Source organism: Eptatretus burgeri, chromosome 8, assembly GCF_056783735.1.
Source record: "Eptatretus burgeri isolate ZD-2024b chromosome 8, Ebu_testis_v1, whole genome shotgun sequence".
Taxonomy (NCBI): domain Eukaryota; kingdom Metazoa; phylum Chordata; class Myxini; order Myxiniformes; family Myxinidae; genus Eptatretus; species Eptatretus burgeri.
The window spans coordinates 41,969,680-41,986,234 of record NC_140968.1 but is presented as its reverse complement, the minus strand read 5'-3'; the positions used below and the strand labels follow the sequence as shown (position 1 = coordinate 41,986,234).

Below are 16,555 nucleotides of genomic sequence, written 5' to 3'. Positions count from 1 at the left end.
CCCGTGTTTGCTTCCATGCGAGGTATGAAAAAAAGACGTCCCTCCACAAGACATTAGCACGCGGCGATGTCTGCGATAGCAGGAATGCACTAATTATAATTGGAACCTTTTTTAATAACATATTAAAGCTCATGAAAAAAAAATGATACGATAGAGGATAGAGGATAGAGGATAGAAAGTTTATTTGCCGATTCCTTTGAGAAGGAGAACAAGAAGAATCGATTAACAAGAATGGGAAACATCATGCCAACATGGCAGTTTTGTGTGAAGTGTCTCACTGTTGCCAAAGCTGAGTGTGTCTGTGGGTCTGTGGGTTGGTCATAACGGGTGGGGTGGGAATCCAGAGGGAAGATGGTGGGAGGAGGAAGTGGAATGGGTGGGTGGGAGGAGGAAAGGGTGGAGTGGGAGGAGGGACCTGGTGTTGCCCGGCAACGCCAGGTACCCCTGCTCGTCTATGATGTGGGACAGTTTTAACACTATTTATACAGGTATATGTGCACTATGGTACCACTTCTAAAATAAGCCCTCTGGATGACCTTTGACCTCCGAAACCTTTAACGCAAAAATCCAGCTCAGCATCCTCCCAGGTGATGATCATCTCGCCCCAAAGAACATTTTAAGCATGGATGTCGACCATTATAGTACTGCAGCATAGCAAACCAAAGCTGACCAAGGCAAAATCTCGGGTGGCTCCACATCTAGAATTGTTCGGAATACATTATTCTACATGTGTACCAATTTTGGTGCTTTTATGCAAATTTGAACAATTGATCTGAAATATCAGACTACGCTGCTGGACTATAAACAAAAAATGACATCAAAAGTTTTTTGGGGCCCTTGGCATACAGAGGACCATAAAGAAAATAACAGGTCACGTGCGACTCCATTTCTGATTTTTTTTTTTTTTTAAAGCGTAACTTAACCTATTTCCATCATCCAAAGGTTTAACTTTTATTGCAATGCAAGCTTTGCATGTCATTGTGCATATATCCATTCATACACACCTTCAGTAAAGCCAGTGAAGAGATGTACACCTGCTCTGCAGTGTCCACTGCTGGAGCGTCACTCGGACCCTGGAAAAAAAAAATTTCTCCATTACACAGTTGCACCATCTGGCTAACAGCTTTCAGTTGCACATTTTGGAATTCAAACTCCTGCACATTTTTAAATACATAGAATGACATCACCGATGAGGGATTAAAATATCACATGCTTTACCATTACTCATCAAGTGAGCAAATGGTATTCTGGGTTTTTGGCTGATTAGGATAAAATTGTCTGTTCCATGAAATTGTCCAAAGTATCACAATGTGTACAAAAACAATGCAAAACATCTCCAGGAGACTTGGGCAGTGTCCAAAAACTTTCAGCAGTACCTTGTCTGTTTCATTCTCCTTATTCAAAGAAAGTTTAAATGAGAAAAAAAAATTGTTCAAAGTTTAACAGCGTTAACACAATTATCCCAAAATACATAACTTTCAGACCTTTTCCAAAGAGCTTCTCAATGACAGTGCAACATAATTGATCCAAAATTTAAAAACTGCGAGGGATGAGGGGGGTTTAAAAACATTTTGCCATTCTTCTGGCATATGAAAGCACAATTAATCGTGTTTTCTTGATGGTTATGATGTTAATAATGATGTATTATTGTTTGATCAATAATGCCCCGAGGTTTCTTGACGAGTTGAATTTTCTGATTCCACATCAGAAGCAAAGTCAACCACCACAAAATCCACATTTGAGGGACAAAAAAAAAAAAAAACTCGGGAAGTCTCCGCAACATGAAAGTGACACCTAAAATCAGTGTGGTGCGTTCTCACAAAGTCATTGGTCCTGTCTTTCTTTTGAAGAAGCAACAGTGAACGTTACTTGGTGATGTTGCAGAATTTCTTCATCCATCAATTAAAAGAGACGATTAAATCTTTCAGATGACACCTTCTATCATGACGATGTGCTCCCTACCACTTGTGCTTGGTATGTGCAACAGTTCTTGAATGACATCTCAGAGAAGTACTAGATGGTTCGACGTGTACCAACTGCTTGGCCCACTCATTTGATTGACCCGTCTCCATTGGGCCATGTTAAAATGTTTACTAATCAAAACCACATTCTGTGGATTAACTTGGGACAATCGAAAATGCAATTCATGACATCACTTAGTAGCAAATGGACAATGCTTTGAACGAATTAGAAAATCGGATTGCACGATGTATTACGAAAGGTGGCTGTTATGTTGAAGCCACAAAATTTTCTCACCTTTGAAAATGTCCTCCCAAATATGGTGAGTTCTTCCAAGCAGTATTTTAAGTTTACTGTCCACTACCACTTCATGTCTCTCCCATTTCCACAAAATGAGCTCATGGTAACCACTTTAAAAAAAACATGCACCCTCTGAGCCCCGGTTCTTATCCTTCTCATGCGATCCCTCTCCTTATGCTGTGGTCCATGGGTTTGCTGTCATTTCATGATTTTTCCTTTGCCCCATTTTGTTTGTGATTGTTTTATTGCACACTCCATGAGCCTCCGTACAGAATTACAAAAACAAACTAGAAAGGCGCACGGTCGAGCACATACCTCCGCCACATAATGCCTGATCCATGAGAACATATCAGGCCCAATACATTTTTTGAAATACCATTCAATATAATCGTTTTTAGCCCCTTCTCTCAATAGTATAAAAGAATCGCTTTAAAAATTAAATAATTCTCGCATCCAGATCCGGATTTGAATCTTCACCAAAATCAAATCAATTTGTCGTGGTCACACACCTAACCTGTCCACCAAGTTTCATCTGAATCTGTCCACAACTTTTTGAGATATCGTGCTACATATTAATTTAGCCCTATCTCCCTCTCAATGGTGAAGAATCGCTTAAAAAAGCATTATCGGATCTGGATTCAGATCTTCATCAAAAATGAATCAATTCTTCCTTGTCACACATCCTCCATGTCCACCAAGTTTCGTCTGGATCCATCCACAACTTTTTGTGATATATATATATATATACATATATATATATATATATATATATATATATATATATATATATATATATATATATATATATATATATATATATATATATATATATATATAGTTTTTCACCTTATCCCTCAATGGTGAAGAATTACTTTAAAAATTATATCAGTCGGATCCGGATCCGGAACCTCATCCTCATCAGAATCTAATCAGATTGTCCTTGTCACACACCCAACCTCCCCACCAAATTTCATCGGGATCCGCCCTCAACTTTTTGAGATAACCTGCACACAGACAGACAGACAGACAGACAAACAGAGACAGACAGAGACAGAGAGAGACAGAGAGGGGTGAAAACATCACCTCCTTTGATGGTGGAGGTAAAAATAAAAATAAATAAATAAAAAAAACAGATGAATGCTGAATCATTTTCCTGGTGTTAAACATGTCAGCAAAGCTGTACAATTGTTAGTTTGAATAATCTTTTATTCGCAAATACGAGTGGTTGATTAACAGTGGGTAGAACTTCAAAATAAATGCCCATCATATTGTCCAGGCCCCCTACTGTGATCGTGTATTTTCAAAGTGTTTTTCTTGCAACCAATTATCAGATTTCAGATTATGCCACCAAATTACTAAGAGAAGGTGCACAGCTTACTCCAGCTGGGATTCTGTGACATATCAAACGCTTCGAGGCACGGCTGCACCGGATTCTCTGAGATAGCTCATTCCAAAACTGTCCATTACCTGAAACCCTGATATCGTATTTATATAACAGCAAGACAAAACAAAAACAAATGCGTCAACACATAGTTCAGCGCAAAGAAACTGGCTGTGTGCAGAGGTACCAGGTCATCGAGCCAGCCAAGGGAAAGCTGATGCAAATCAAAAGGCATTTCACCGTGAGAAAACAACACTTCAGACGCCAGAGTGCCTTCTGCAGAAAGTCAGTTGCTCATGGTAACCACTTTTCAAAACATGATGTTTGACCTGTATAAATCAAGCATACAACTTGCATCCAATAGTATGCACCAAATCAAAAGTTCTACTTTTGAAGATAATCGACTTGAATTTTATGAGTTTGTTTCAAAGGCGAACCCAAATACTCAGACCACCTCGATGCTAATCTATCCCTTGATGCTACACAAAATAGAGATGTGTCTTTTTCCGATTTCCGGATTATAAAGGAGGTAAAGTTGTGGTTAAAAGTCAAAATCTTCTTTCTCTTAAGACGAGCCGTGACATCACACATGGAAGTCGACCACCAGATCCATATTGCATGCCTGTGACATCGCGGTATGATTTAACTCGAAATGCGAATAATTTTGATTTTACACAGCTATAATCGAGTCGATGCACCCATGGTAATACAAACCGAGATGGTTTCATGCTACACCAATAACGGAAAGACCTTACGTTTCACAGAAATTGGACGAGGTTTGTGCAAAATACCCGAGTGTGGATCAGGCCGAAACAATGTTCACTTTTGTGTTCGGTACGTTTTACAGTGAACTGTGATGAAACAACAGAGACGGCTAGATCTTGTGGTTGTCTGCCATGATTGAGAGGATGCCATACCCATGACTAAGTGGAAGAAATAGCCGTCATCAAAACTGCAAGACCATCTCCACCCAGCTACCAGTATATGATGTACATGGATGATTTGAGCGTTGAATCAAATCCCTATTGTCACTGCCTGGCAGTTACGACAAAGGCACCTGAAAATTATATATTATCAATACAAATTTCTACAAATCAAATGAACAATCATCTATTTATAGTGGTGAGAAACTATGTATGTATCATCTACTCCTCCGAGAGGATTTCACCTTGGACGCGAAAATTTTCAGGGTGCCGCGCCCCTCCAACATCCCCCCCACAATCCCCACCACCCTCATCGACAAAGATAACCCCCACAATACCCAACACCATCACACAATAGCCAGCACCATCCCCACACCACTATGTACCATCCTCTCCCCACTGGAGAGTGACATAACAGTGGAACAAAGCATGGACACAAATGGCATCCGGGAAAGGTATGAAACGGGACGATCCCGTAACTTACAAGACACCTGGCCAGCATGCGATGGTGGGACAAATCATTCATCACCAATTTTGTCCGCGGTGTCCAAGTCTGCCTGAGCGTTGTCGGCTGGGTAATGGTGGCTGGTATTTCTGCTCGAGTAACATGTAAATAAATTTATCAATGAATACAAAATCCGTCCCTTTTTAGCCCATTGATAGAATGGAAAAAAAATCAAACCATATTGAGTTGAAGTGATCATGAGATAGCCTTTTCTTCTTCACTAACACTTCCGCCTTCTTCCTATGAATCCACAATCCTCCCAAACGAGTTTCCATTTCCAATTTTGTCTCCAATAGTTTCTTCAATCCCAATGATCACTTTCAACACCATGAGATCCTTTTGAGTGGTTAATGTCGGTGTAATTAGTATCTGAATCCAAGCTCGACATGCACCATTTCCCGCTGGAAAGCTGCAGTTCGGATCACAAAGGCTTAAGGGTGTGACGTCACTGACGAAATCGAAAATCGGCACACTAGGGCTTTTAGCGACACTGCGATTGGCAAAATATTTCAAAATTCTTTTTCCCTTCAAATTAGACCATGATTAGTGATTCTCAATGTTTTTTTAGATAAAATAAAATAAAAAAATTGCATTTGGGTTTCCTTTAAAGCAAAACTTCAAAAAATTCAAATGTTTTAGGTTTCCCGAGTTGAAACGTCTGGATCTGTTAATGTTTGAAAAGAACATCTCAAGGCCATTTTAGGAATGAAAAAATTATTACAGCAAAAAAAAAAATAAATGAAGTGTCATGCTTGACTCGGATCGGAAAGGAATATTGATGTACATGATACAGAATAGCAAATCACAAATCTGTACCATCTTGACACACACACAATATATATATACATATATATAGTTGCGGGGCGGGGGTCGGGTGAGAAGACCACTCGGTGGGGGAAGCTATCTCTGTCCTCACCAGACTCCCCAGAATTGTCGGCCGTCACACACGGATAAATCCATGATGCGGCGGGTTGCTTAACCAACTGTGGACACCAATAACTCAACCACGTGACCTACGGTCCTCCCGTCTGTGAGTTAATCGGGTTACCTAATTAATCACGTGGTTTAGTTACCGGGGAACACGCCCTCAGTACACCTTGTCCGAACCGATAATTAAATAAAATTTGAATCCTGCTCTTAATTTCGGGGAGAGGGAGGGGGTTGCGAAGCCCCGTTCCAGGTACCAAATTGTTGCGGGTTCGAATCCCGTAAATTTTATATGGGGGTCCGTACCACTCCTAACACCAAACTGTTGCAGGTTCAAATCCCACAAATTTTTTATGGGTCCGTACCACTCCTGACACCAAACTGTTGCGGGCCGGGGGTCGGGTGAGAAGACCACGAGGTGGGGAAGCTATCTCTGTTCCCACCAGACTCCCCGGAATCGTAGGCCGTCGCACACGGATAATTCCGTGATGCGACGGGTCGCTTAACCGACCGTCTATGCCAATAACTCAACCGCGTGACCTAGGGTCCTTCCGTCGATGGGTTAATCGGGTTACCTAATTAATCACATGGTTTAATTACCGGGGAACACACTCTCTTGCCTCTTGCCACCTCTCTTGCTTCTTGCTCTTTCTCCGCCTCTCTCCCGTTCTCGCCTTGCCCTCGCCGACAACGCCACGACCTGCCTCCTGCTGCCCGGACTCCGCTTCCTTGTCTCCGCCCACACGATGTCGACCCCACCCGCCTACCTGGTCCCACCTACCACTCCACCTTCAATCTCTACTCTGCCCCTTTGACTCAAGCTCCTCCTTTCACGAACACTGTCTCAACACGTGCGGCTAAAGCCAGAGACAACGCGCCCACTGTCAGGTACCGCACCATGGATCACCCCCACCCCCCGAAACGTATTGGTGGCACGTCGTGCGATCGGGCGCAAAGGTACCGAGATCATAGCCTCAACTCCCCTCCCTTCCTGGTTGCAAAACTTTCTCTTCATCAGGTTTTGTGCGTGTCTGTGTGTCTGTGTGTCTGTGTGTGCGCCTGCCTGCTTAAGTAAGACTGCAGAAGATCGTTCTTATTATTGTTATTAATTTCACATTAAGTCTGCTCTGTGTCCCCTTTTGTAAGTTGATTGTAAATAAATCATTATTAGGAATGTTCCCTGTTCGTTTTTGGCTTTTCTTCCATTGATCCACATGGTCCAAATCCTCGTTTAGCCGGGACTTTATTCCCAACGATCTGTTCCTTTTCGCCAGTACGTCCTTGGCAGTGTCGCTCGGCTGCATCCGATCCGGTAAAGTGATCCGGTCTGGTAGACTGATCCGGTTCGGACAAGGCGTACCGAGGGTGTGTTCCCTGGTAATTAAACCACGTGATTAATTAGGTAACCCAATTAACCAATAGACGGGAGGACCCTAGGTCACGCGGTTGAGTTATTGGCGTCCATGGTCGGTTAAGCGACCCGCTGCGTCACGGAATTATCCGTGTGCAACGGCCTGCAATTCCAGGGAGTCTGGTGGGAACAGAGATAGCTTCCCCCACCTAGTGGTGTTCTCACCCGACCCCCAACAATATATATATATATATATAATATATATATATATAGTAGTACTTTGCAGATGAAGATCAAGGGAAGACATGTTGGCATGCTTGTTGGTGGCTGAAAAGGCCAATCCTGGATTTACAGGGCCTGGAGTATCTGGGGCATGGGAAATCCTGTCCTGCAGGGGCTTGAGTTGCTGCAAATTCTTTCCTACTCCTGCATTTCTCCTCTGCAGCCTCACGTCTGTCTACCTCAAAGCGACGAGATGCCTTCTTGATGTCTGACCGCCAGCCATCTCTGTCTGCAGCCTCCTTCTCCCAAGTCTTGTGGTCGATGCCAGCCAAGGTAAGCTGTCTCTTGAGCTGGTCTTTGAAAGGCTTTCAGGGAGCACCCTGTTGCGTTTGCCGGAGCGTAATTGGCCGTAGCAGACAGCTTTTGGCATTCTTAAGTCCTCAATCCATGCAACATGGCCAGACCAGTGTTGCTGTCATTGTAGTAAAGTGCTCTCCACATTGAGAATGCCAGCTCTGTAGAGGACTGCATTGTTTATAATGTTTATAATGCACTTCAGGACATCGCTAAAAACAGTAAGTTTCCTGTTTGGAATGATTTTCAATATTGCTTGACTGCCAGACAGGCAGACAGAGTTTTGTGGAAAAAAAAGAAATTTCACTCCTCTGTGCGCATATGCGATCGGGACGAATTCAGAGCCAAACTAGAAGGGCACTCGGTGGAGCGCATACCTCCGCCTTGTAATGCCTGATCCACGAGAACATATCGGGCCCAATACATTTTTGAAACATCATGCTCTACAGTACCATATCATTTTGGCCCTATCAATGGTGAAGAATCACTTTTAAAATTAAATAATTATCGTATCCAGATCCAGATTCGTATCTTCACCAAAATCGAATAGATTCGACCTTGCGACACACCCAACCTGTCCAACAAGTTTCGTCTGAATCCGTCCACACCTTTTTGAGATATCGTGCTGTTTATCATTTTTAGCCCTATCTTTCAATGGTGAAGAATCAATGTAAAATTCTCGAAGTCAAATCCGGATCTTCACCAAAATCGAATCAATTCTTCCTTGCGATGCATCCAACGTTTTCACCACGTTTCATCCAAATCGGTCCACAGATCTTTGAGATATCGTGCTATATTTCGGTTTCGCCCGATCTATCAATGGTGAAGAATCACTTAAAAAATTATTGGGATCTGGATCTTCACCAAAATTGAAACAATTTTTCCTTGTCACACATCCAACGCGTCCACCAAGTTTTTGCCAAATCCGTCTAAAACCTTTTGAGACCTCACGTTGTTTTTGGCGCTATTTCTCAATGGTGTAGAACCACGCTGTTAGGGTATCTGTATCTGTAGAACCAAAAATTTGTATCCTGTTCCGGTTCTTCGCCAAAATTTAATCATTTCGTACTTGTCACACGCCCAACCTCCCCACCAATTCCGTCTGAATCTGTCCACAACGTACTGAGATATCTTGTTCACAGACAATCACACAAACAGACATTGGTGAAAACATAGCCTCCGTACACCTTCGGTGGCAAGGGTAATCAATGCTTTTACAGGTTCGTTTTCCACATTGATGTTCAAAATCGAACATCACATTGAAATCAAGTTGTTCCTTGATCATAAATTGTCGTTTGGAGACAAAAGGACAGACAGTCAGACAGAAGTGCACCAAATTCTTAACTCTGCTTTTCGCTTCGCATGTGTGGGTTAATAAGCATCAGGCAAACGCTACTTTGATACATTAAAAAAAAATATATATATATATAATGATAATAATAATAACTAGAACTGCCACTTTATAACTGCTGGCAGTGATGACCGGGTACCCAGTCCGTCCGCCTTTGATACAACATGGGACTTTCTGCAGATGACAGTCGCAAAGTTTGGCATTGAAAGGATAAGCGGTGCCAGAGAAAACATTATTTAATAGTGATACAAACACAGGCCTGCTTCGAGACGGCACGGAACAGATGAGTTACGAACCGGGCAGCACAAAGCATTTAATTTCGTTATTACTGGCTTCCAGATTCAAATAATTAAATAATTCTGGCTCCCAAACCGCGTGACCGATCAGGTTGAAATTTTAAACTTTTATTTCGCATGTCACCTGAATTATAAATCTGAAGTTTCGCATATATAGAGGCAGCGGTTCCAGAGTAAACATTAATTAATATTTATCCTTCAATCCAAGATGGCGGCCAAACCATGTGACTTGTGATGTCATAATTTGCACCACGTGTGCAAACACGATGGTGGATGATAACTGCAAATTTTCGCTTCTCCAGGTTAAGCAGTTCCAGAGAAAACATTATTTAATATTTTTCTTAAAACCAACATGGCTGCCAAACCCTGGGCCCGATCGCGTTGAAATTTCAAACCCTCATTCCGCATGAGCGTTCCACCATAAACTTGATGTTTCACATTTATTGATGCAGTAGTTCCAGAGTAAACATTAATTAATATTTTTCCTTCAATCCAATATGGCTGCCAAACGTTGCATCGTACCTCAAAAGGGGGGGGAACTTTTTATTCGTCATGGAGAGGCGGTCATAGTGGTGGAGTTTCGCCTGGATCTGTTCAGCCGTTTCAGAGAAAAAGACGTTTGAAGATATTGTTTTTCAATCCAAGATGGCTGACGAACCATGTGACCTATGACATCAGAAATGTATATTCTGCTTCCAACTGGGTATTGGAACACGTACGTGAAGTTTCGTGTTAATCGGTAAAGGTGCGTTTTTCAATCCAAGATGGCCGCCAAACCATGTGACGTGTGACATCATAATTTTTACCAAGCGTGCATACTGCCTGCTAGATGATAATTACAAATTTTCGATTCGTTTGGTTAAGCGGTTCCAGAGAAAACATTATTTAATATTTTTCTGAAATCCAAGATGGCGGCCAAACCATGTGACTTATCAATTCGAAATTAACAAACTTATATCGCCTTCCTGTCCCGAATATAGTTCTGAAATCTCCCCTTCATTGGGCCAACGCTTCTGGAGAAGATGTTTGAAGGTTTTCGGGTTTTTTCAAGATGGCCGCCAAAACCATGTGACCGATCAAAAACAAATTAACAAACTTGAGAAAGGACCTCATGGGGAATATATCTGTGAAGTTTCGTCTTCATCTGTCTTGCCCTTCTGGAGAAGAAGATTTTTAAAATTTATTCATTTTCAATCCAAGATGGCTGCCGAACCTTGTGACCGAGGATATCATGAATTTAAATTCTGCTTTCCATCGTCGACCCGAACAAGTGTGTGAAGTTTTGTGTAAATCGGATAAAGTCTATTTTTCTATCCAAGATGGCCGCCAAACCATGTGACTTCTGAGGTAAAAATTTTTACCATGTATGCAGACTTGAGCGAGGAAGGCACTTGCAAATTTTCGCTTCGATGGCTTATGAAATACCAGAGAAAACTTTATTTAATATTTTTCTTAAATCCAACATGGCGGCCAAACCATGTGACCTATCACTTTGAAATTAACAAACTTGCATCGCATACATGTCACGAATATAGTTCTGAAATCTCGCCTTCATTGGACCAGCGCTTCTGGAGAAGAAGATGTTTGAAGGTTTTAGGGTTTTTTCAAGATGGCCGCCAAACCATGTGACGTATCAACAACAAATTAACAAACTTGAAAGAGGACCTCAGGGGGAATGTGCGTGTAAAGTTTCGCCTTAATCTGCATAGCCGTTCTGGAGAAGAAGATTTTAAAAAAAAAACACTAAAAAACAAGATGGCGGCCGAATTACGTCATCGATGACGTCAAAAAAAACATTTTCGTCAGTGATTTTTGGCGTAGATGATGCTCAGAATTTTTCAGATTTTTCCCATATGGCGTTCTACTTGACGAATTTTCACCGGTATATCGCTTCACCTATGACGTCACGAAAAATCACACGTGTTCCCCATAGGGAGCTTAGTAAAATGTATCAAACGAAAATTTTTTTCCATTGCACGGTTTCCGAGATACAGATGTCCAAAGTTTATCGCTTTTTTCAAGATGGCGACCGTACCACGTGACCAATGACGTCATAATTATAACGTGATTGTGCTATCAAAAAAGATACATACTATGGTGAAAATTTCCTGTCGATCGGACTTAGTGTTCCAGAGAAAATGATTTTTAAAGCGAAAAAGGGTGCAAAATGCCGGCGGAAGAATAATAATAATAATGCGTAATAATAAACAGAAGAAAAACAATAGGGTACCCTGTACTCACAGGGTACCCTAATAAATAAACCGAGTTGGAAAGCGTCCTTTGATTCACTCTATGAAGCATTCCTTAGTTGTACTGTCAGAAAAATGGCGAGACAGGAGAAAACACACACACACACACACACACACACACACACACACACACACACACACACACACACACACACACACACACACACACACACACACACACACACACACACACACACACACACACACACACACAGCTCATGTTTGGAACCCCTGCTGTTTCAATATAACACCCCACAAATGAGCCCGTCGCTTCCATGCAGAGGAGGAACGGCTTGAAGCCTGTGTGATGCGGATGAGTCACTCGGGAGCTGGAAACGTGTTATTTGTAATTAACTACTAACAGGTGTCACACCCAAATTACAATCAAGATATAAATGAAGTGTGCTCTGAATATCTTGGTTTATAACTTTTATGTCAAAAAATAAAAATCAACATCTCAAGCTTCAGATAAATCAAAATAAAGCTACATTAATGCTCAATAAAAATAAACAACAACAAAAAAAAAACCTGTCAAGCATGCAAGCTCGAGAGGCAAGTGGCGTGATCAATACAATAAGGCTGAAAATCCGAAATGGAGAGATGTGCAGCGAGGGGATAACTTGATGTGACACTCGGGGGCAAGTTATCTTGAAAGAAACCTCCCTTTGCAGGACACAATAAGCATTGCTGCTGCTGCCAGGTGCTTCAGCTGAGAGCAAGCCTGCAGTGGTTACGAAATCAAGGCCTCACCTGACCGAGACCAGTCATTCCACCTGCACCCAGCCTCAAAAGTCGGTCCATGATGTCTGTGCTGCTGGAAGGAGAAAAAAAAATCAAACAAGTGGTGCATGTTGCAACATGTTGGACATCCACACAATTGCAATTTTTCTAAGTACTCAAATACTCATGCAAAGGTGTGAAATTCAAGTCAACACTGGCTTTATGATTCTCAACTCACCCAAACTTGATACACAAAAAAAAATTAAGGATGATAATTATCCTTATCAATAAAAAACAAATTTGATGAAAATATCCCATTGGGCAATGAGCAAAACGAATATAGACTTTTCTTCAGCATTCGTATGTCTGTCTGAGCGTGTCCGAGACCTCCACGTGTTTCTCCTCACCTTACCTTCCCGACCCCATCCTCCCCTCTGGACCCAATCTTCCACACCTACTCCTCCTCACCCCAATTTTCCCCTTCCTTTTCACCTTGCTCAGTCTTCCATACACCTATAAACCTCCCCAAATATTGTTGTGGTGCCGGGTTCGGTGGCGAGGACGACTGCTACATGGAGCAGTCGGGCCGTCTCCCACCGAACACCGGAATTGAAAGGTCGTCACCCCGGATAACTCCGGAGTCGACGGGTCGCTTAAAGGACCGTGGTCGCCAATATTTTGACGGCGTGAGGTAGGGTCCACTTGTCAAATTCCAATTTACCTCAGTACACACGCCGTCTAACTACCGGGGAAGCCACACCCTCGGCCGACTTTGTCCGAACCGAGTCGCTGTTACCGACTCGGATCCAGCGTAACCGAGCGGAAGTTACCAAAGCCACGCCGGACCAAATGAACAATTTACGGCACAAACGGCCTCACTATTTCTCAAGCCCGCAGCGTGCTGGGTCAATGGTAGAAACGACAGGCAACGAACTGGAACATTTAACAGATATTTATTTACAATAGGGAGGGAAACACAGAGCAGAGTTACCACAAATTTGCAGGCAATGCACAGTGAGCAAAAGGACTTAACAACTTCTACTTATAGGATGGCGCCACCACAGACACACACACACCAAAAGAAAATGGCCCCCACCGGGTCTTTATTCGGTCCTCCAGCCGAAGAGGATAGTTCAGCTGGGGGGACAGAGTCTGGCCAGGTACCTGGCCACCTCGTGCAGTTACACCGACTCCAACCCACCACGGTGGGACTCAAACCCACGACCCGGAATCCCACGATCCTGGCTGCCACTAACGACGGCCGAGTACCACGGAACACCTCCGCCACGACCACCATCACCACCACGAGCACCAGCACGGCCACCGAGGAACCCCGACAAAGACCGCAGACGACGACGACGACTGCAGACCAAAAGACCAAAGGGAAAAGAGCAAAAAGCCCAGACGACGACGACTACGCCAGACAGCTCGCCACCTTTCTTATCCTCCCCCCCCCCCCCCCCGCGGGTCGAGGGAACCGCTCTAAGGTAACTCGCCTCTGGATTGGACGAGGGGGTTGTCGGGCGATCAGTGGCCTGCCCTTATTGGACGGGCCGAACACTCCATCTGGCTGGGGCGGAGTCGGCCCTGAGGTGATGAGCCTCCTGATTGGTTCGGTGGGGGAAGTGGCCATCCATGATTGGAGGAGGTCCGTGGGAGGGGGCAATGACCACCCACCCCCATGCGTGTCTGAGAACCCAGACGGAACAACCAGGGGAGCACCCTATTCCCCATCCACCCTTGTAGCGGGGAGGGGGGATTTCAGGTCGGCTGTCGGGCTGGCCGCCGTCGATTGGACGAGCTCACGGTGGGCGGAGGGAACCTCACCCCTGTACGTGACACGTTGCATGTGGGCAATGGATGGCGATGGTGTGAAGAACGAAGGATTGATTTGTTGGCGTTGGGTATTGCAAAAATCCAACGAGAAAGAAACTTTGCAGCGCACACATATAATTCCCTTTAGACATAGGGAGGAATCTAACTGGACACATACTTATTGAAATAACTAAGCTTAGGGACTACTGTCTGTTTGTGTGCAAATGGCTTCCAGATTCGTAACAATATAAAGTCAGCATTATGGGGTGCGAAGAATCTTCGGTGATCTGCCTGTCTCTGCTGACAACAAGGGGGGGGGGGGTCAGGCAGTAGTCTCGGTCCCTCCCAAGGCCCTTGCCTTATGAACCAACATGACTTTTTCAATTAATTTCACCAACATTCGTGGGCTTTCTTCACATCTTTCCTCTGTTTAACATCATCTCGCAAGCTCCTCTCCTAATATCTTGCTTCTCTCAGAGACCCAATTATCAATGATGTTCTTGTTAATCGAAGTCGAAGCTCTTACATTTTCCATTTTTAATGATCTGGAACAAATTATCACCCACTCGACCCATATCCCAGATCGTCATGACCACACTACCAATACTTTGGATTTATTCTTCACTTCCAATCCGTTGCATTACAACTACACAATTTCACCTCCAACTGGGTCTCCTGACCACAATCTTGTAAACATCACTTTACTTACCACCACTTCTTCTCATCCGACTGCTCCGACGAAACGCCAGTATTGACATTTCAATAATGCTGATTGGACTGGTTTACGAAACTTCTTTTCTGACTTTCCCTGGAAAGATCATCGTCTCTCCTTGGGCAATGCCTCTATCTCTGCTGAACGTATAGCTGAGGCTATTGTAGCAGAAAAGGAGGCTTATACCCCTTTCTCTTTCAAATATATCTCTCTTACCAATTCTTGGATAAATAATTTCTGCTCTGGAGCCATTCGTGCAAGGGATGCCGTATATCGGACATGGTAAAACTCTTCTTCCTCCGACTCGCATTCAGCTTTCATATCTGCCAGAAATCATTGCAAACATGTTATTTGTGAGGCGAAGCATTCCTTTATATAAAAGAAGTGTGACAACCTCTCATCTTCTTCCACCAATAGATATTTCTGGTCCTGAGCTAAAAGTATCTCCAACAACTTCTGTCGCTCTATCTTTCCTTCGCTTTTCCGTTCCGATGATACTATCGCTGTCTCTCCGACTGATAAAGCAACTCTTTTTGGTTCTCTTTTCTCCTCCAATTCCACACTGGATTACTCCAACATTCAATCTCCCTCTGATGCTCCTCTCACCAATCCTTTATCCCTCACTATAATCTCTTTTCATGCAGTCAAAAAATACTTCTCTCTGGACATCAGCAAGGCCTATGGGCAAGATTGCATTCCTCCCCATATCTTGAAGGAATGTGCTTCAGAACTTGCACCCATGCTTGCTCGTTTGTTTCGTTTTTGTTTAAAAAAAACCAAACTTTGGTGATCGTTCAAACCCCTCTAACTACCGACCTATTGCTCTGACTTCTACGTTTCCAAAGTCTTTGAATGTCTTCTCAATTCCCATTTTCTCAAGCATCTTGAATCTCACAGTCTTCTATCGGACCACCAATACGGCTTTCACAAGGCAAGATCTACAGGTCCTTTCTTAAATTACGAATGTCTGGGCCTCTTCTTTGAGAAACTTTAGGGGATTCCTCTGTTGTAGGATTCCTTGGCATCGGGGTTTGATATCCAAGCTTCCCTCTTTCGGCTTTCCTCCTTCACTCTGCTCTCTCATATTGAGCTTTCTCTCCGACCGCTCTACCTCCGTAATTGTTGATGGTTCAACATCTCCCTCCTTCCCTATTAACAGCAGTGTCCCTCAAGGTTCCGTTCTGTCCCCAACACTCTTCCTTCTTTTTATCAATGAACTCCTTTCCTCCACAAATAACCAAATGCACTCATATACTGATGACTCAACATTACATTCCTCCATGTCTTTCCCATCTGCCCAGTCTTCCCCCACTCGATATACATCTCGTTTCATCACAGCCACCTCTTTAAAGTCGGATTTCGACAAGATCTCCCGGTGGGGCAAATGTAATCAAGTTAAGTTTAATGCTTCAATAACTCAATTTCTTCTCATCTCTCTCTCTAAAACTTCTCTCAACTCTCCAATCTCCTATGAAAGCTCTACAATTATA

At 43.3% G+C, this 16,555-nt stretch overlaps 1 protein-coding gene across 2 annotated transcripts in view; it reads right to left on the bottom strand.

The window, feature by feature from the left end:
* PSMD14 (proteasome 26S subunit, non-ATPase 14) overlaps window positions 1-16,555 on the bottom strand; it is a 169,486-nt gene that overhangs the window by 134,893 nt on the left and 18,038 nt on the right. Inside the window, exons 2-3 of one of the 2 annotated variants that reach the window (XM_085891748.1) lie at window positions 12,569-12,629; window positions 1,005-1,073 (exon numbers count right to left, since the gene is read on the bottom strand). In XM_085891748.1, coding sequence (XP_085747874.1) covers window positions 1,005-1,073; window positions 12,569-12,619 — 120 coding nt within the window. In that variant the 5' untranslated portion in view covers window positions 12,620-12,629. Of the gene's footprint in view, window positions 1-1,004; window positions 1,074-12,568; window positions 12,633-16,555 lie in introns of both variants that reach the window. The other variant, XM_085891749.1, reaches the window with a different exon arrangement.